General features: G+C 35.9%; 1 protein-coding gene across 2 annotated transcripts in view; it reads left to right on the top strand.

Moving 5' to 3' along the window:
• The window catches only part of BRIP1 (BRCA1 interacting protein C-terminal helicase 1), a 177,247-nt gene that overhangs the window by 13,794 nt on the left and 142,101 nt on the right, over positions 1–21,352 (top strand). For both annotated transcript variants that reach the window (XM_027568558.2, XM_027568557.2), the window contains exons 5-6: positions 3,118–3,245; positions 5,799–5,918. In XM_027568558.2, coding sequence (XP_027424359.1) covers positions 3,118–3,245; positions 5,799–5,918 — 248 coding nt within the window. The remainder of the gene's footprint in view (positions 1–3,117; positions 3,246–5,798; positions 5,919–21,352) is intronic.

Here is a 21,352-nt window from a genome sequence, read left to right as displayed (position 1 = left end):
GACTATCCTGGGGTACCTGGGTGACTCAGTTATATGTTTGAGTTCAGCTCAGGTCATAATCTTGGGGTCCTGGGATCGAGCCCTGCATTGGGCTCCCCGCTCAGTGGGGTCTGCTTGTCCCTCTCCCTCTGCCCCTTCACCCCTGCTTATACTCTCTTTCTGTCTGTCAAATAAATAAATAAAATCTTTAAAAACAAAGGAAGAAAAAAAACAACTACCCTACAATCTAGGAATTGCACTATTGGGTATTTACCCCCCAAAATACAAAAACACTAATTCAAAGGGATACATGCACTCTTATATTTATTGCAGCATTAATTGAATAGCCAAACTATGACTTTGTATCCATTGATAGCAGCCCAAGTATCCATTGATAGATGAATGGATAAGGAAGATGTGATATATATATATATATACAACGGAATATTATTCAGTCATAAAAAGAATGAAATCTTGTCATTTCCAACAACATAGAACTAGAAAGTATAATGTTAGGCCAGTCAGAGAAAGACAAATACCATATGATTTCACTCATGTGTGGGATTTAAGAAACAAAACAAATGAGCCAAGGGAAAAAAAGCAGAGACAAACCAAGAAACAGACTCTTAACTATAGAGAACAAACTGATGGTTACCAGAGGGGAAGTGAGTGGGGGATGGGGGATTTATAGGATGGCGATAAAAGAGTACACTTATGATGATGAAAAAAAGTCATCTGGAAGGATTCATTCTGAAAGATAAGTAGTGATTAGTTCAGAGAGGAAGAATTCGAAATGAGCAAGTTGGGGAGGGAGGGAGGGAAGTGGATGGCATTTTACTATTTCTTATTTATACTTCTAATTTGCTTAAATCTTTTTTTTTAAAGATTTTATTTATTAATTCATGAGAGACAGAGGGAGAGAGAGGGAGAGAGAGAGAGAGAGAAGCAGAGGGAGAAGCAGGCTCCCGAGGAGCAGGGAGCCCGATGCGGGACTCAATCCCAGGACCCTGGGATCATGACCTGAGCCGAAGGCAGATGCTTAACCATCTGAGCCACCCAGGCGCCCTAATTTGCTTAAATCTTTTACAGTGAGCTTATATTAGTTGGTAACTTTTTAAAACTTAAAGCTATTGAGGGCACCTGTCTGGCTCAGTGGGTAGAGCATGGAACTCTTGGTCTCAGGGTTGTGAGTTCAAGCCCCATGTTGGGCATAGGGCTTACTTTAAAAAAAAAAAAAAGTTAAAAAGGGGCATCTGGCTGGGTTAGTCAGTAGAGCATGCGATTCTTGATCTCTGGGTTATGAGTTCTGGCCCTATGTTTGGTGTAGAGATTACTTAAAAATAAAATCTTAACAAAAAGGTTTTGGATTATGTTGGAAACAGGTTTGGAATCAATTCCATTGTTTACCTTGGGCACTTACTCCATTTTTCTATGTACTGTAAAATAATAATTGCTACTTCATGGGATAATAGAAGGAGCTGATCTGTGTAAAACTTTTAGCCCACTGCCTGATACTAATAAAATTGAATTGTATAGGTCAAAAAAAGAAAAAAAACCCTAAGTATGAAAGACAAGACCATTAAGATTTTAGAATATAGTGATATTTGTTTATGTATTTATTTAGAGCACTCGAGTGTGAGTGGTCGGTGGGGGGGTGCAGAGTAGAGAGAATCTTTTTTTTTTTAAGATTTTATTTACTTTGAGAGAGAGAGCGAGCGTGAGTGGGTGAGGGGCAGAAGGAGAGGGAGAAGCAGACTCCCTGCTGAGCAGGGAGCTGGATGTGGGGCTCTATTCCAGGACCCTGGCACCATGACCTGAGCTGAAGACCGATGCTTAACCGACTGAGCCACCCAGGCACCCCTGAGAGAGAATCTTATGCAGGCTCCATGCCCAGCACAGAGCCTGATGCAGGGCTTGGTCTCATGACCCTGAGATCATGACCTGAGCTGAAATCAAGAGTCGGTCACCCAACTGACTGAGTCACCCAGGTGCCCCTAGAATACAGTGGTATTTAAACTATGTTCCTAAGAGTCATAGGAAAAAAATATGGCCTGTGGGGGTGGGGGGCAATGAGTCAGGGAAGTTCTGGGTCTTTTATTCTACTTTGGAAATTTTAAGCAATATTTCTTTAAGATATATAGTCCTCTCGGAAAAAACTTGAAAATCAATGCTGTGTGGCATAGATTTACGTGTGTTTTTACAGACTCAAACTTGGTTTTTGAAAATAGTATTGGACCTGCTTTCAGGGCTTTCTTCCCTAATAGTCTGTAAATCTATTAAGGCCAGAGGCTGTTTCTTTTTCACTGTTTTCCATGATGTCTGGAATTGTATGGACTCAGTAAAAGCTTGTTAAATGAATTCAAGCCCTGGGAGTGGAGAGCTGAGAGGAAGGAAGGTACTTTTAAGAGCACTCACATTCAGGGAAAGGAGAAACCCATGTATAGGAACAGTTAAGAAAAGAGTTACAGAAATTAAGGAAAAAGGAAATGTGTGTGTTGTATTTCAAGAAGACAGTGTTATGTTTGGCTGTATCCCTAGAAGTTATGCTGATGGATTTTGGAGTCAGACAGTAGGAGTCACTCATATCCATGCTCTGCCTCTTACTAGCTATATGATATTGGGCATATTAACTTGACTTCTTAAAAACCTAGTGTTCACATTTATTAAGTGTGTTAATATTAGGTGATTAAGAGGTCACTGATGACCTTCAAGGTAGTGGGATTAAAGGACAGATTTTAGGAGCTTGATTCTGCTGTATTTTGAAGCCTAAAGAACATATAGAAGCTTAGTGGGGAAAAACATTGAGACACTGTAAAGAAAGATTTTTATATAAATGAAATATGTTTTCTTGTGAGACCCTTACAGTTATATTTTTTAAACCACATTATCTGGAGTCATTTACAAAAACATAAACCTATTAAATCAGAATTGGACTTTCCTATTGAAAGCATATTTCTCAAAATGTTACATCTTTTTTAAGTAAACTCAGTAGTAAAGAAATGCTTTTAAACATGTTGAGCTTTTCATGTTTTAAAGTATGTTTTGAAATTTTGAGAAGTCTTAACATCTTGATTCTGATTTTTCCTAGAAAGATTGCCTAAGTTTTTTATGCTAATTTTTTATGACTTCTTATATAAGACTCTCCTGAAAAAACTACGCTGGCTGCAAAGCTATCTGCCAAGAAACAGGCTTCCATAAAAAGAGATGAAAATGATGATTTTCAAGTAGAGAAGAAAAGAATTCGACCCTTAGAAACCACACAGCAGGTAAACAGTTTATTGGCAGTGAAATAATACCGTTATTGCTGTACACGGGAGTTAAGTATCAATCAAGTTTTCAGTGGCACTTGTACAATTTAATTGGGTTGTATCATAGACATAAATGGTAAATTATTGTAAGTTCATTTTGTATAGTTATTCATTACAAAGGAGTTTGTTATTATAGTAGATTACTCATAATAACATGTCTTTAAAGTGAAACAGCATGGTGCTTTTCTATATATGAAGAATTTGATGGTAAAATATTTACTTAAGGCATATATTGGTAATACAGATACTTTGTACTTTTTAAGTCCTCTGTTGTTTTTACCTAATGATGGCATTTTCTTTTGGCCAAAGTATCTTTGATATGAATATTTTTGTTGATAGTTTTAGCATAATGACAAGGTTTAGTCTTATTTATTGAGTTTTAATATCAATACATGATAAATTTTTTTTTTTTAAGATTTTATTTATTCACTTGACGGCGAGAGAGGGAATACAAGCAGGGGGAGTAGGAGAGGGAGAAGCAGGCTTCCCGCTGAGCAGGGACCCTGATGCAGGGCTCAATCCCAGGACTCTGGGATCATGACCTGAGCTAAATGCAGACGATTAATGACTGAGCCACCCAGGTGCCTCGATAAAATGTTTATTTCTAAAAATTGCTGAAAGACCTGAATTACTAAATATTTTATATGAAATGTGTTTTTCATACATGAATACAATGTTTTTGTTTTTGTTTTTAAGATTTTATTTATTTATTTGACAGAGACACAGTGAGAGAGGGAACACAAGCAGTGGGGAGTGGGAGAGGGAGAAGCAGGCTTCCTGCCGAGCAGGGAGCCCGATGTGGGACTCAATCCCAGGGCCCTGGGACCATGGCCTGAGCCAAAGGCAGAACGCTTAACGACTGAGGCACCCAGCCGCCCGTGAATACAATGTTTTGTCATAGAGTTGATGGCAGTGAGGTAGGGAGATAGGCTGGGACTTTGATAGACTTAGTTACAAATAAAGAGATTATTATAATTAATTAGCATGTCCTTTGTAGATAATTACATATTTCTAATTGAATATACTCAAAAAGTGTTTGCATTCTTCTGTAGTTTACTCTACTTACAATCTTTATTAACTTCCATAGTTAAACCTTGATTTTAGAAATAGAATGAACTAGTTTATTTTTGGAAAAGTAGTGATTACAAATGAAGTATGAATCTGTATAGATATTCTTCTTCACAATGTGTACATAGAGTTGGATATTGTGTGATAGGGCTCAACAAATAACATTTATTCTCTGACTTAATTGACTCTCATTTCTTTTTTGATAGGAATGGGATTATCAGTAGAAATGCTTTTTTTTTCCCCTTCATAATTTAAGTAAATAGGTTTTTGGCAAGTAGGAAAAGGCATAGACAGTTTGGAAAGAAAACTTAGCGGTATTTATAGAAGAAATTTAGTCAAGTACAATTTGAATTATCAAATGTCTAGTAAGTAATAATACTAATAGTCAAATAATTTATTTTATCATGTAGGAAATCATAACTATTTACATTTAAAATTTTTATTCTGAGTTTTTTCAAATTATTTTTTAAAGATTTATTTAGTTGAGAAAGATATAGAGTTTGGGGGCGGGGAAGGGTAAAGAGAGAGGGAGAGAGAGAATCCCAAGCAGGCCAGTGTGGAGCCCCACACAGGGCTCTATCCCACAACCCCGAGATCATGACCCAAGCCAAAACCAAGAGTTGGACACTCAACCAAATGAGCCCCCACCAGCCACCCTGAGTTTTTGTAATTTAGAATGAAGTTTTATTTTTATTTACTTTTACTATCCAATTAGATATGTAATTGAACTTTGCTATAATACTATACTTGATATTCATATGGTAGGACTCTTTATGGGAAGATCATTTTAGAATACTATAGTTTTGACACATGACTAATTAAAGCTATTTTGGTTAGGATTTGAGAGATATAAGGTGCTCATTTGTGGGGCGCCTGGGTGGCTCAGTCGTTAAGTGTCTGCCTTAGGCTCAGGTCATGATCCCAGGGTCCTGGGATCGAGCCCTGCATCGGGCTCCCTGCTCAGCGGGAAGCCTGCTTCTCCCTCTCCCACTCCCCCTGCTTGTGTTCCCTCTCTCACTGTGTCTGTCTCTGTCAAATAAATAAAATCTTTTTTTAAAAAAAAAGGTGCTCATTTGTATTTTTAAAAATTATTTGATTAGAGCGCCTGGGTGGCTCAGTTGGTTAAGCGACTGCCTTCGGCTCAAGTCATGATCCCTGAGTCCTGAGATCAAGTCCCACATCGGGGTCCCAGCTCAGCGGGGAGCCTGCTTCTCCCTCTGACCTTCTCCCCTCTCATGCTGTTTCTCTCTCTCTCTCTCAAATAAATAAATAAAAAATCTTTAACAAAAATAAAAATAAAAATTATTTGATTATTGCCAGTTAGAAAAAGTCATCTTTTTTTTAATGCTGAAAACATATCGAAAACTATTTTGACCTTCAAGAATAACTGGCCTGCTCAGACTTTTGTTTACATTAAACTTCATTTTGGTTCTGTGTTTACAGATTAGAAAGCGTCATTGTTTTGAAAAGGAGGTACATCATTTGGATTCAAAAGTTGCTTCAGGAAAGACCACAAAACTCAACTCTCCATTAGGAAAGATAAACTCCTTTTCTCCACAAAATGTATGTATTTATGCCATTGTTCAGTTTAAAGAAGGAAAATGTGGAATTTGCTAAACTTATTAAAAAAAAAAAGGAATAGTATAATGCAAAGAATAGTAGAAAACAATTCAGAAGTCCTCTAAGTGCTATCACATCTCTGCTACTAATATGTGAGATGGGAAATGCTATTTTCTTTGAGCTCCAGTTTCCTCATTTGTAAAATGAAAGGAATTGGGCTAGAAAGAAATCTGAAATGTTTTTTCCTCTTGTACATTCTAATGTTGTGGACTCTTCTTTCCTACAGTTCTTTTCAGTGTCCTTAGAGCAAATAGTTTTCAAGGAGTAGTCCAGGGAGCTCTAGAGATGACTGGTATTTTTTTCTCAGGCAAGTGTGTGTGCTCAAAAGTATTTTTATAGTAATAAGAAGATGTTATTTGCCTTTTTAAAAACTGTCTTGACTTTTTCATTGATGGTGCAAAAGCAACAATGGGTAAAATTGTCAGTGCCTTAGCACAATCAAGATAGTGGTACCGACCTGTTTTAATAGTGGTTTTCTTCACCATCATTAATGCAGTTAAAAAAAGCCAGTTTCACTTAAGAATGTCCTTGATGAAGTAGTAAAAATGACTAATTTTATTAAATCTCAGCCCTTAAGCTGTTTTAACATTCTGTGTGAAGGAGTGAGTAGTACTCAAAATGTTTTGCATAGGAATAGGATGATTGTCTTGAGGAAAAGCACTTATAAGATAGTTTGGATTGTTAGCTGAACTAGCCACTTTTTTTCACGGAACATCATTTTTACTTGAAAGAATGACTGACAGATGAACTATGGTAATTCTTAAAGTAAGCCTGATAAAATTTGAGTGAAAATCAGAATTTTGAAAAACTATATGCCACTGTGAGCTTGGCAGTTTTATGATACTTAAAGACTTTCCTGACGACAGTGGTGGTAATATTATAGAATGTGACTTTTTTGATATTATATAATGAACTGTGTTAACATTTATAAGATCTGTAAAATCAGGGAACCAAATATTTTCTGAATGGTTTGTACATGATATTACAAGATAATGCCTGGAAAAGATCCATCCTAAGTGCCAGATAGACGAGTGGATTTTTTTTCTTTTGCCCTATCCCCCCATCCCCAGGCATCCTTAGACTTTTTTTTTCAGTCACTATAGTGACTGATGAAACTATAGTTTTCATTTCCATAGTTTTATATAAATGGAATCATGCCTAGTTTTTTAAAATTAAATTTCAGATGTGAATTTTAATTGCTGGGTGTTGAATGTTGTTATATATATGTATATATATTTTAAGATTTTACTTATTTATTTGAGAGGGAGAGTGAGAGCATGAGCTGGGGGAGGAGCAGAGGGAGAGAGAGAAGCAGACTCCCCGCTGAGCACGGAGCCTGATGCAAGGCTTGATCCCAAGACCCCGGGATCATGACCTTAGCCGAAGGCAGACACTTAACCGATTGAGCCACTGAGGCACCCTGGATGTTATTATATTTCTATAAATACTTGAGTTTTGTTCTGAGATGCAGTTAATTTAATTGGAATCAACTTGATCTTTTTGGGTCTGCTTTTAGAATTTGTTAGATGGGACCTGAGCTTAATATAGTTGTAGGTTACTTTAATAGAGGCTAACTCCTTCTGAGTCCTCTAATGCTCTATGAATTGTTAGGTTTTTCAGTCGGGCTGGTGGGAACAGGCACTATTCCATGCCCTGTATGAGTGTCTCATCATTTCAGGTGGTTCTTTACATTATCTTGGATTGTTAACTCACATATGTTGATCAATACTCGGCTAGATATTTGAGAGGTTCCTCTACAGATCTGTGAAATTCATTCTTTGTACAGCTCTTTCTACTTTCATATTCTTCCCTGTGAACTTTAGTCTTCTCTGACTTCCTGGACTGAAGAGCAATGTCTCTTCAGCTCAGGTTTACTGGGCTGTATCTGTGTTCCCCTTCCCCATGGCACAACCTAGAAACTCTCAAGACAGTAAGCCTAGGCAATCATAGGGCCTATCTCATTTATATCCTATCTCTCAGGGATCACTCTTACCTGATATCCCATATCTTAAAAACTATTGCTTCATATATTCTGTCTGTACTTTTAGTTTTTCAGGTGGGAGATGAACAAACTCATTGACTATGGAGGCAATTGTTTATCTGTACAGTCATAAGACCTTTATAAACTTACTGTTTTCTTTTGCCCTTTCTGCTCCTCCTCCCTCTTTTTTTTTTTTTTTTTTTGATAAACTTCTGCTAATTCTTCAGAAAGCCTTTCTTGACATCCCCAATTTTGAGTTAGATTCCCATCTGGAATGTTCCTTCTACTAGAATTTTAACATTTACCCTTATTATCTTCTCTGCAAGGCTTTTAAGTTCCATTAAGGAAACACCAGGTTCTCTAGTATATTGAGACCTCCTTGAAGGCTGTGACTGTTTTACTCATTTTTATGTTCCAGGCACCTAGCATTGTGCTAGGAGCCTAGTAAAGGCTGAGTGAATGAAAACTATATTCCCTGCCCTCAAAGAGTCTTCCTTTAAATTCTTAAAAATGCTAAATGGGGGGAAAGTTGTTGGTTATCTTCATAGAAGGCATATAGTTGGAGAAGTCATTTTAGGAGCTTTTAATATTAAATTGTCAGTAATAATATATGCTATATGTTTGCCTCTGCCAGTGTTTTCTCCCTCATTTCCCTTAACAGTGCCTTATTTTAATAGCCCTTAGTATTTGAATTTATCTACCTTTTTATTATCTATCTGCTCTGTTAGAATAGAACGTCAGTCTTTTTCACACGTATCTCTAGTACCTAGAATAACATATAGTGTATATTAGTTGCCCAATAAATATTTGTTAGTAGAATCTTCTTGAATTCTTACAATGACACAGGCAGGTAATATTGTTGTTCCCATTTTACAGATAAGGATACTCTGAGAAGTAAGTAATTTGCTTAAGGTCACAAAGCTGGCAGATATCAGAGCTAAATCTTACCTAAGTAGTATGATGCTCTGGCAAATGCTCTAATCACTTTATTGTACATTATCTCTAAAATGCCTCTCAAATCCTGGAGTCATCTAAGCAGGATTCTCATACCAACATAAAGGAAAGAAATACTATGTAGAAGCCTCCAGAATAAAGAAATAAAGCATAGAATAAGCTGTGATTAATAATAGCTAAAATAAGAGAAGTAGATTTTTTTTTTAAGTAAGTGGAACCCAGATAAATCTTATGTATTTATGTATTTATGTATTTATTTATTTAGAGCATGTGCATGCAAGCCAGTGGGTAGGGGGAGAGGCAGGGGGAGAGGGGGAGAGAGAATCCTAAGCAGGCTTCACCTGGGGCTTGATCTCATGACCGTGAGATTATGACCTGAGCCAAAATCAAGAGTCAGATGCTGAACTGACTGAGCCACCCAGGCACCCCTAGAGAAGTGGATTTTTAAATTTTGTTTTGTTTTTATTGGTTAAGAGAATGAACTTGAATCAGAATGCCTGGGTTTTAATCATAGCTCTGCTCTTTACTAACTGTGTAACCTCTCTGAAGTTTTTAAACTGTTGCTACTTCAGTTTCCCCGTTTGTTAAGTGGGGATAGTAATAGTACCTATCTCACAGGGCTGTTATGAAGATTAAGCAGGTTAATATTTATAAAGTGATTAGAGTATACCTGGCATATTTTAGGGCATATTAAGTGGTAAGTGGTAGTAGAAGTAGTGATAGGAGTAACAGCAAATGGTTGTTACATTTGTGTGCTGCTAATAAAGATATTATATTAATATTGATTAATGTTACATATCTGTAGTTATCTTTAAATGCTGCTAAAATGTATTCTGTAGTATTGATACTAATTTTGAGGAATTAGGTTTATAATTAAGTAACAAATTTTAATATCTGTTAAGGATGTCTATGGCTGAACCTGTTTAGAGTCTAGACCACTTGTAAGCAGAGTTCCTCACTAGGTACCTTAATTTTAAGCCAAGTGCTTTGATTGATTTCTCCTTTTGGTTATGTACTATGTTAATCATTTATTATGGTCTTATTGGTTAGGTATAATTGTATTTATAACTGTATATCCATATCTTTATATTGGTTATATTTTTAAACCAGAATTTATAAGTTTTGTTTCCTTGGCTATAGGTGGTATAACAATATTGCTGTAGAAATGCAGTATTTGGGTGGGTGATTTATTATTTATAATATTAAAGGCATTGGTTTCTGATAATTTCCTCATAAGTTTGAAGATTGTTAAACTAAATTTCTCAATTCAACCTAGTAACTCAAATGATAACATTTCACTAGTGTGACATAGAGCTTTTATTTATAAAAAGATGTAAGTGGTATATGCCATACTAATTCAACATATATAAAGTACATTTATCATCCCCAGAGTACTTTTGCAATGACAGAAAAACCATATGGTTGAGCTCTAATATTTGTTCTTTTTTTTTTTTTTTTGTAGTCTGTAGTCAAAAACATGAATATATGAAGTACTTTTAGGTACTTTCTGAATGGTTAGGGAAAAACTCACAAATAGGTAAAGTGATGTATATTTTCAATGTTATTTTTTTCTTCCATACCAAATTAGAATAAGCAGTTAAAATAGAAACATGATCAGTACAAAATATAAAATTGTAGTTAATATTTTCATATTTTAGTAAATTGGTAAATTTTAGTAAATTGTTAAGAAAACCTATAGATTTGTGTGTGTGTATTTTAAAGATTTAATTTATTTATTTAAAGATTTAATTTATTTATTTGTCAGAGCACGCACACACACAAGCGGGGGAGTGGCAGGCAGAGGGAGAAGGAGATTCTCCGCTGAGTGGGGAGACTGACATGGGACTCAATCCCAGAACCTTGGAATCATGACCTGAGCTGAAGGCAGACGCTTAACGACGAAGCCACCCAGGCATCCCAGATTTTATTTATTTATTTTAGAGAGAGAGCATGCTTGTGAGAGCAGGGGGAGGGGCAGGGGGAGATGGGGAGAGAGAATCCCAAGCAGACTCTAAGCTGAGCATGGAGCCTGATACGGGATTCTATCTTATGATCTTGAGATCATGACCAGAGTCAAAACCGAGAGTCAGACATTTAACTGACTGAGCCACCTAGGTGCCCCAGTGTAGATTTGTGTGTTTTGACTGTCATCTTAATTTTAAAAGTGGATAGTGGCATTTTTAGTGTAAATCTCGTGGACATTTAGCGCTAAGTAATACCTCTAGTTTTTCAAAGAACCAGGACTGATCATTTCCATGGATATAAGAAAGAATAATGGGGATATGAGTAGAGGTAATTTATTTAAAGAAAGGAATCTTTGAGTATAGAACTATTTTTTCACCACTAGAAACTCACTTTGCTACTGGTATAACATTTTTCTTCTCTCTTTTTTTTTTCTTTTGAATAGAGGTGTAATTGCCATTTTCAAGTGTATAACATAATGATTTGATATTTGTACACCTTTTATAGTTACAGAGCTTTTTTTTCTTGTGGTGAGAACTTTCAAGATTTACTCCCTTAGCAACTTTCAAATATAAAATATAGTGTTAACTGTGGTCACCATGCTGTGCATTACATCTTCATGACTTACTTATTTTATAACTGGAAGTTTGTGCCTTTTACTCCCTTCACCCATGTCTCCCACCCCACCCCCCTGCCTCTGGCAACTACCAATCTGTTCTCTATGAGCTTTTTTGTGTGTATGTTTTTGTTTTTTTAGATTTTATGTATAAGCAAGATCATGCCATATTTATCTTTCTCTGTCAGACTTACTAACTTAGCATAATGTCCTTGAAGTCTATCTATACATGTTGTTGCAGATGGCAAGATTTCATTCTTATTTATGGCTGAATAATATTCCGTTGTATATATATACATTTTCTTTATTCATCCATTGATGGACACTTAGATTGTTTCCATATCTCAGCTATTGTTATTTTATTTCATTTATTTGAGAGAGTGAGCATGAGCAGCGGGAGGGGCAGAGGGACAAGGAGACTCCCCGCTGAGCACAGAGCCTGATGCAAGGCTCCATCCCAGGACCTGGGATCATAACCTAAACTTTTTCTTTTTCTTTCTTTCTTTTTTTTTTTTTAAATATCTATTTATTTGAAAGAGAGAGCACAAGCAGGGGGTGCAGCAAGCAGAGGGGGACGGAGAAACAGGCTCCCAGCTGAGCAGGGAGCCCAATGCAGGGCTTGATCCCAGAACCCTGGGATTATGACCTGAACCGAAGGTAGCCATTTAACCGACTGAGCCACCCAGCCACCCCTGTATTTTGGTTCTTATAAGATGATAGAGGGAAGATAGAATTTATTTTTGGAAGAATAGTTATTTGGATTAATAAATTAATGGTTTAGTTCTCTTATTCCTACAAAAATACAAATGTTGCAGTCTTTATACATTTAAAATCCATAGTTGTATTATTTCTTCGGAAAAATTTTCCTTCGTAAAGGAAATGATAAATTAGTGTAATGATTTCTCTTTTCCTCTAAATTCAACATTAAACTTTTTAAGTTTTTCTTTATAATTTTCTTAGTTTTCATTAAAATAATTTAGTTTCCAGCCTGTCAGTTGGAGAATTGGATAGTTGTCTTTTTACCATCCTATCATCTCAAATGTTCTTGCTGTCTCTTCAAGTCAGAAAATATTGTCAATACCTCCTCCTTACATAATTACCTTCCTTGTCCATGCTATTCTCTTTCTTTACATTTTAAATTCTCCTTTTCACTGATAATTCAAATGTCAAAGATCTAGTAAGGCATTAGTCTCCATGTCAAAATATAGTTAAGAGAAACATTGTTTTTTCATAGTGTTACCATTCTGATTTTACTTGTTCCTCTATGCATAATCATTTTCTCTAGAATTTATTTCTATTCTTTTCACTCTTTTAGTAAATCTTCAGAACAGGTGAGGTGTTGTTATAGACTCACTCTTATGCTTATACCTGATTTTTATTCATTCATTAGATAAGTTCTAACATTGACCATATACTTTTGTAAAAGTAGTTCTATTTTTTTTTGATTTAGTACGGCAGGGGCCTTCATTACTTTTGCCTAGTGTGTAGAAGAGATGTGGGTCCAGTAGAGTGCGCTGTTGGCCTTCGATAAAGTGTTGATGGGCAAACCTTGGGGTTTTTCTCCCTTTTCTTCCTCTTACATGTCCCTTTCTTTCTTTTCTTTGTCTTTCCCTCTTTCTCTTCCCCTTTCTTCCTTTCCCTCCCATCAATATTTAAGATGTTCTCTAGGATTTCAAGAGAAAATGATGAGTTTTCTCTGAAATTATTTTGTAAGTCATTTTCTCATAGTTTAATTTACTTGCATTTAATATTACTGCTTGTATAGTGATATGATGCTTACTATGTGCCAGAAACTCTTCTAAATATTCTAGAAACATTAATTCATCTGGTAAATACAGGTTCTTAGGAGTTAACACCTGTTGCAAGTTCTTTTAACTTTTCTGTGGATTTGACAGTTTTCCAAATAAAATGAAAGAATTTAACTCAATCCTATTATAGCCCTTTGAGAAAGGTATTAGTATTTTCCCCAATGACATATGTGGAAATTGAGGCACGAGAATTTAAGTAGCTTGTTCATTTGACAAAACTGGTAAGTAGAGGCTAGTTTAAAACCCAGGCAATCTGGCTCTAGAATTGATTCTCTCAACCACCTCACTATTCTGCCTGTGAATAAACTCTTCCAGATGACCTTGGATGAAAGTTCTTTTTTGTACTGTTACAGGCCATATTATATTCAGTACCATATAGATAATTAAGATTCGTTCCTCTTTTAGTCTTTCTCTCAACACCCTGTTCTTTACAATGCTTACCAAAGTTTATAATTATATATTTATTTGTAGGTTTTTTTTTTAATTTTTATTTATTTATTGAGAGAGAGAGAATGGTAGAGAGAGAGCATGAGAGGGAAGAAGGTCAGAGGGAGAAGCAGACTCCCCACTGAGCAGGGAGCCCGATGCGGGACTCAATCCCGGGACTCCAGGATCATGACCTGAGCCGAAGGCAGTTGCCTAACCAACTGAGCCACCCAGGCACCCCTTATTTGTAGGTTTAACTGTTTTGTTTGACTCCTTGTCAGGCTGTCCATAAGGACAAGTGTTATGTCTCTCTCGTTGCCTTTTTTTTTGTTGTTTTTTTGTTTTTTTAAATTTTATTTATTTATTTGACAGAGAGATAGCACAAGTAGGCAGAGCGGCAGGCAGAGGGAGAGGGAGAAGCAGGCTCTCCGCTGAGCAGGGAGCCCGATGCGGGGCTTGATCTCAGGATCCCGGGATCATGACCTGAGCCACCCAGGCGCTCCTCTTGTTGCCTTTTTAATAACCAGCATCTGGCACAGGACCTGCACCTAGTAAGGCACTGACATATTTGTTTAATAAATGAATGAGAAAATGGCCAAAGTTGAGAAAATGCAGGATTTACTATTGTAGCTTACAACTTTTACTCAGATCCTTATTCTAAAGGAGGTGTAACAGTACTGTTAAATAGAGGAGACTTAAAGCAGGTTTAAAATTTTTTTTCTTTTGCAGTACATTGTGGAAGTAGTTTTTATTTGGTGGCACACAGAAATAAAATACCAAACAGTGATTTCAGGGGGTAAGAGGTAAATTGATGCTTAATATAAACAAAAGATTAGAAACACCTTTTGATTTCTGTAGCCACTATAGGAATAGGTTGTTAAATAATTTTACCAACTAATTGAAGTATAATTTATTCAAGGCAGCAAAATTTTTGAAGCCTATTACATGCCAGACACTTAAAAACAATAACGTATATTTCTTAAGGGGTTAATAATGATATGATGATAGCTTTTTAGAATATATACTTGTGCCAGGCAATTTATATGTTCTCTTATTTAATCCTTGTATCAGCACTGTGAAGAAAATTGAGCACTCTTTAGACTCATTTTACAAGTAAGAAAATTGAAGTCCAAAGATATTAGATTATTTGACTATGATCATACTACAAGTAAATGGTGGAACCACGATTTGAGCCTAGCTCTAAAATTGAGTGTATATAGATTCATGGATTATAAATGGGGAGAAAGGAGAGAAAGGAATGGCTGGGAAACTTTTTTTTTCTCTTGTTGGCTGGTGAGGAAAAAACCAAATCACTATGCTAGAGAAAATAGATTTTATTATTCAGTATATGTGGCATTAAAGAACTACTTTATTTTATTTTACTTATTTTTTTAATATCTACTTTTAAACAGTTAATGTGTAGTTGGGGAAAGATTAAATTATCTTAAACATTTTGTGTATTTTATCTACTAAAGAGTTTTAAACTAAAATTTAAAAATTATGAGTAATACACATCGTTTGAAAAACCTTTAATAGTGTAAAAGTGTACAGAGTAAAAATTAAAATATTCTCCCTTAAAACATTATTCCCATCCCCCTTTCTGCTTCCCAAAAGTAAACAAGATGAACACTTCCATGAGAATCTTTCTGGATCCTTTTGTAGAAATTTGCAACAGATATTTTTCATAGTTCAGTATAGTTAAAAAAAATTTTTTTAAACATTTAACCCTTTTATTTAAAGGATTTATTTTAGTATATGTATGAGTTCAAGCTCTGATTGTATGCCTTTCCAAGTAGATAATTAGTTGTCCCAGTGTCAGAGAATAATTTTTCCTGATTTGAAGTTTTGCTATTTTCATACACTAAATTGTTGTATATATTTGGGTTGGTTCCTAGACTGTTTATCTTTTTAAATTTTTATTATTTTCAAAGTATATATGTAAATAGAGTCAGAGAATTCTACATGGCTTTGAACAAACATCAGTAGACCTTTGCCCTAGTTCCATTCTCCAATTCCTATTATCTGAAGTCAATAATTTTTAATCATTTTACTTATTTATTTTGGTATTTATTTATTCAGGAGTAACGTATACATATTGCTTTGCTCTTGAATTTTTGGTTTTATATTTTTAGTTTTAGTTTTTTAGATTTTATTTATTTGACAGAGAGAGACAGAGAGAGCACAAGCAGGGGGAGTAGGAGAGGGAGAAACAGGCTTTCCGCTGAGCAGGGGGAGCCCGATGCGAGGCTCGATCCCAGAACTGTGGGATCATGACCTGAGCCAAAGGCAGACACTTAACTGATTGAGCCACCCAGGCACCCATTGAATTTTTGGTTTTAGATACCTTCTCTTGCCTTCCTAGTATCCTTTCTAATTGTCCCATTACTTCTCTGTCTTAAACCTCACAACATTTGGTGTTTACATTATTGTAATTATATAAATATCATTAAAAACAGAGCTAAATATTCTGTCATTATGTTCTTTCCCCAAACCAGGTTTTATTCATTTGTTTAGTTTTCTTTCTTTTTTTCTTTTTTTTTTTTTTAGATTTTCTTTATTTAAGAGAGAGAGTACGCATGTGAGTGGGGGAAGGGGCAGAAGGAGAGAGAACATCTTAAGCGGACTCCGTGCTGAGTGAAGAGCCTGCCTTGGGGCTCAGTCTCAGGACACTGAGATCATGACCTGAGCTGAAGTCAGTAGTCCTGCACTCAACCAAATGAGCCATCCGGGCACCCCTGTTTAGTTTTCTATATAACTGTAACTATCCTCAAACTTTGATAGAATGTAAAATCTTTCAGCTCATTCAAATGCATCAGGTCAAGAATGTCCATATTTTTAGACTCTCGGTATTTCACTAAAATAATGAAAAATACTTTTTAATATTGAATTATGTTATGTGTTTTTTGATGATGTTGAGGTTTTTTTTTTGTTTTTTCTTTTTAGAGAGCTAGAGTGTGCGCAAGTTGGGGGGAGGGGGAGAGGGAGAATCCCAAGCAGGCTCCACACCCAGCGCAGAGCCTGATGTGGGGCTTGATCCCATAACCCCAAGATCATGACCTCAGCCGAAGTCAAGAGTTGGATGTTCAACCGACTGAGCCACCTAGGCGCCCCTGACATTGAATTTTTTGGATACAAAGGCATTATCTGTCTTTTAGTGAAAATTTGGAAAGCACCAAAATGTGTACTTAAGTTACTAATATTAATCTTTAATTCAACTATTTTCCTTAGTATCAACGCTGATATTTTGCTTGCTGTCTGTTCTTAACACACACGCACACATACACAATTACCCATTACTGTGTAACAAACCAACCATTTATTTAGCTTACTATTCTGGGGATCAGCAATTTAGGCTGGGCTCAGCTGGGCAGTTCTGCTGATCTCAACTGGGCCACTCATGTGTCTATGGTCAGCTGCAGGTCAACAAAGCGGCTGTGTTTCAGGGGCTTGGTTGGCAATTGGCTGGAACTGGTGGGTATTTCTCATCATCTAATCCTAGCATATATTATATATAGTGACTGAGGGTTCAAGTAGCAACAAGAGAGCAGACCCCAATGTGCAAATACCTTTGAGCCTCTGATTGTGTCACATTTGCTAATGTCTTAGTCACCAAAGCAAGTCACATGGCCAAACCCAGATTCAAGTGTTAAAGCTCACTTTTTGGTGGGAAGACCTACAAAATGACCTTGCAAAGGGGCTTACATATAGAGATGGGAAGAATTTGTGGCCATATTTGTTATATCACATATATGTAGAAAACACACATATAATATGTATTATGGATATATTGCATTTTTAATTTTTGTTAAAAATTTGGATTATAGTGTATATAGCTTTTACTTTTCACCTAATATATCATGGTCATAGAAAAGGCTTTTAAAAATCCAAATGATAACTGGTCTATTTTGATACATACTTTTTTTTTGTAAAGATTTTATTTATTTATTTGACAGAGAGAGATATAGCAAGAGAGGGAATATAAGCAGGGGGAGTGGGAGAGAGAGAAGCAGGCTCCCTGCTGAGCAGGGAGCCTGATGCAGGGCTCAATCCCAGGACCCTGGGATCATGACCTGAGCTGAAGAGAGACACTTAATGACTGAGCCACCCAGGAGCCCCGATACATACTTTTTTGATGCAACATTTTTTCTATGCCAGGAATTGGCAAACTATAACTCATGGGCTGACTAAGACCTGCTGCTTGTTTTTATAAATTTGGGGGAACATAGTTTACATTCATTTCATATTGTCTGTGGCTGCTTTTTTGGTACAGCTTTAGAGTTGAGTGGTTGGAGAGCAATCATATGGCTCATAAAACCTAAAATACCTACTCTCTGACCCTTTAAAGATAGTTTACTAACCTTTGTCCTATGCTATTTTAATCTTGGTAAGTGAGGCCAGAAGTTAGGGGAATTAGTGTGAATTTGTTGCTTTATCTGCAAATTTACCTAAGGACAGGATGGTAGAATTGATTAGTAATTGCTTGAATGAATTTCATTCAGCTCCAATAATTATGATTTTTTTGAACATTTATAGAAAACATAAAAACATAGTGACCTCTATAGTGGAAATACAACGGAAAAGTCAAAAATTTCAAATCTTTTTTATCATGTTGAGTGAACTTGGTGCATGTTTTAGAAAGATTGACAATTATTTTTCTTGATATGTATACTTAATGAAATATCTATACCAGTCCAGCCTACATGTGTATGTGTTTAGTGACAATAGAATCTACAATTGCCATACAGAAACTTTTCACTCATGGATAGTGGGTATAGAAAGATTACTTTAGAACACTGCTTTGTTAATTGACATATTTTCTGGCCAGTAGATTTACTTATTTGTTTCTTTATTTTAGCTTTTTTAAGATCTGACATAGCTACAACATTCTCCAAAAATTGGAAGTACAATACAAATATATCTTTTTTTCTCTGGAACCATTTGTGAGTAAGTTGATGACCCGATACTCCATCACTCTGGAATACTTATGTCTCTATTTTCTATAAGCAAAGACATTCTTCTATATAACTACAATAAAACCATAAAAATCAGGAATTTAAAACTAATTCATTTCTATTATTTAATACTCAGAACCAGGTCAAATTTTGTCAGTTATCTCAATAAAGCTTTTATAGCAGGAGGATCCAGTTCAGAATCATGCATTGCATTTAGTTGTCATTTTGCTGTCTTCAGTCTGGAACAGTTCCTTAGTCTTTCCTTGACTTTCATGACCTTGATACTTCAGAAGAATACAGCCTTTGTAGAATGTCTCTCAATTTTGGGTTTTATCATAATTAGATTAAGGTTATGTATCTTTGGCAGGAATGTCACAGAAGCGGTGCTTCCCATTCTGCCATTCTACCCATTGCATTCTGTGAGGTGGCAAATAGTTTCATTTTGTTTCATTAGTGGCGATTACTTTGATAATTTGATTAATTTGATGACTGGTAGGCATCATTGTAAAGTTATTTTTTTCCTTTTATAATTAAAGAGGACTTTGTGGAGAGGAACTCTGAAACTTTATAAACAGCATGTCCTCACTAAACATTCACTTTATTTGTATTATATCTTTATGGACTCCTGATTTCCCATTTTATTCAGTGAGTGCTAATCCATTATATGATTTGTTTACATATTCAAGTGGGAGTTTATTTAAAGTTGCTTTTGTATTTCTGACACATATCCATTATTCTTGGAGCATTTCCTTACTTTCTGGCACAAGATGTTCCAGGCTTCTATTATCTTTTCTGTGCCCCTGTCCTGGCTTCAGCCATTTTTCCAGAGAGCCCTGGTTCCTTTTGGCAAATAATATTTAGAAGCCAAGTTCTGGGTGTTAGCTTTCTTTATTGCTGTTGGGATTGCTCTTCCAGGTCCTTTCAGCAGATAGAGCTAGGAATTACGTGTGTGTGTGTGCAAATACACACTCATATGTATTTATATTTTTTCTACCTGTATGTTGAAAATTACATGTTCCTATCAATACATCTAATTCCATTTCAACACCAGAGGGTTCATTCTAAGTTTCTCCCTTTTCATATTTTTAACGGAAAAACCTTGTTCCCGTTTTTCAGAAAGTTGAAAATGGAATTACCATATGTTCCAACAGTTTCATTTCTTGGTATATATCCAAAAGAATTGAAAGCAGATACTGAAATATATACTTGTACACCAATATTCATAGCAGCATTATTCATAATAGCCAAATAGTAGAAACAACTTAGGTGTCCTTTGAGAGATGAGTGGATAAACAAATGTGGTATATGCATACTATGGAATATTTAGCCTTAAAAAGGAAGGAATTTCTGACATGTGCTGCCACATAGATGAACACTGAAGAGATTATGCTAAGAGAAACAAGCCAGACACAAAAGAACAAATATTGTATGATTCCACTTTGAATTTATTTTCCAGTTATGTGTTTTTATTATAGAAATAGAGTTCATTTTTGTGTATTGACCATGTAACCTGCAACTTTGCTAGATGACTTTTTGGTTCTACTTGATGTTGGAAATTTTGTGGAACTTTGTAAGTACACAGAATTGTACATTTATATTCTCTGGTAAATATTTTACTTTTATAATGTTTGGCTCTTAATATATTTTCTTGCCTTATTGCAGTGGCTAGGATATATAGTACAAAGTTGAATTGGAGTATTGAGAGTGGATATCGTTGCCTTGTTCACATCTTGGAGGGAAAGCATTCATTCACTCTTTCACCATTAAATAGGACATTTGTCATTGATGTTTTATATACATCTTTTATCAGGTTAAGAAAGTTTTTTTCTATGGGGATGCCTGGGTGGCTCATTCGTTAAGCGTATGCCTTCAGCTCCGGTCATGATCCCAGGGTCCTGGGATTGAGCCCCGCGTCGGGCTCCCTGCTTGGCGGGAAGCCTGTTTCTCCCTCTCCCACTCCTCCTGCTTGTGTACCCTCTCTCGCTGTGTCTCTCTCGCTGTCAAATAAATAAAAAAATTTTTATTTTAGAGAGCCAGGGAGAGAAGAGGAGTGGGGGTCGGGGGGAGGGGCAGAGGGAGAAGGAGAGAGAGAATCCTAAGCAGGCTCCACACTGAGCATGGAGCCTGAAGCAGAACTCGATCCCAGGACCCTGAGATCACGACCTGAGCTGAAATCAAGAGTCGAACACTTAACTGACTGAGCCATCCAGGCTCAGTTTTTTTTTAAAAAACTATTTAATTCTTTTACACATTTAATTCTTAAAATAAATATTCAGATTTTCTCTTGCTTCTTGAATTGGTAATTAGTATTTTTCAAGAAATTTGTCCATTTCATTCAAGTTTTTTAGTTTATTGGCATACTGCTCAAAATATTCTCTTTAAAAAATGTTTGCAGGATCTGTAGTGATATGCCTCTTCCTTTCTGATATTCATAATTTGTGTTTCTCTTTTATGATCAACGTAGGCAGACATTATAAGTTTTATTATCTAAAACACAACTTTGTCTTCTCCATTTTCTCTGTTTTTCCATCTACTAGGTTGATTTCTGCTTTTATCTTTATTTCCTTTGTTTTATTTTGGATTTAGTTTGCCCTTTTTCTAATTTCTTGAGGTTTAAGCTTAATTGATTTTGGACCTTTTTTTTTTTTCCCTTCTAAGGCAGCCATTGAAAGTTATAC

The sequence above is a fragment of the Zalophus californianus genome, chromosome 16 (assembly GCF_009762305.2).
Source record: "Zalophus californianus isolate mZalCal1 chromosome 16, mZalCal1.pri.v2, whole genome shotgun sequence".
In the NCBI taxonomy this organism is placed as follows: Eukaryota; Metazoa; Chordata; class Mammalia; order Carnivora; family Otariidae; genus Zalophus; species Zalophus californianus.
The sequence above is the reverse complement of the archived record's forward strand: the minus strand, read 5'-3'. Positions and strand labels throughout refer to the sequence as shown.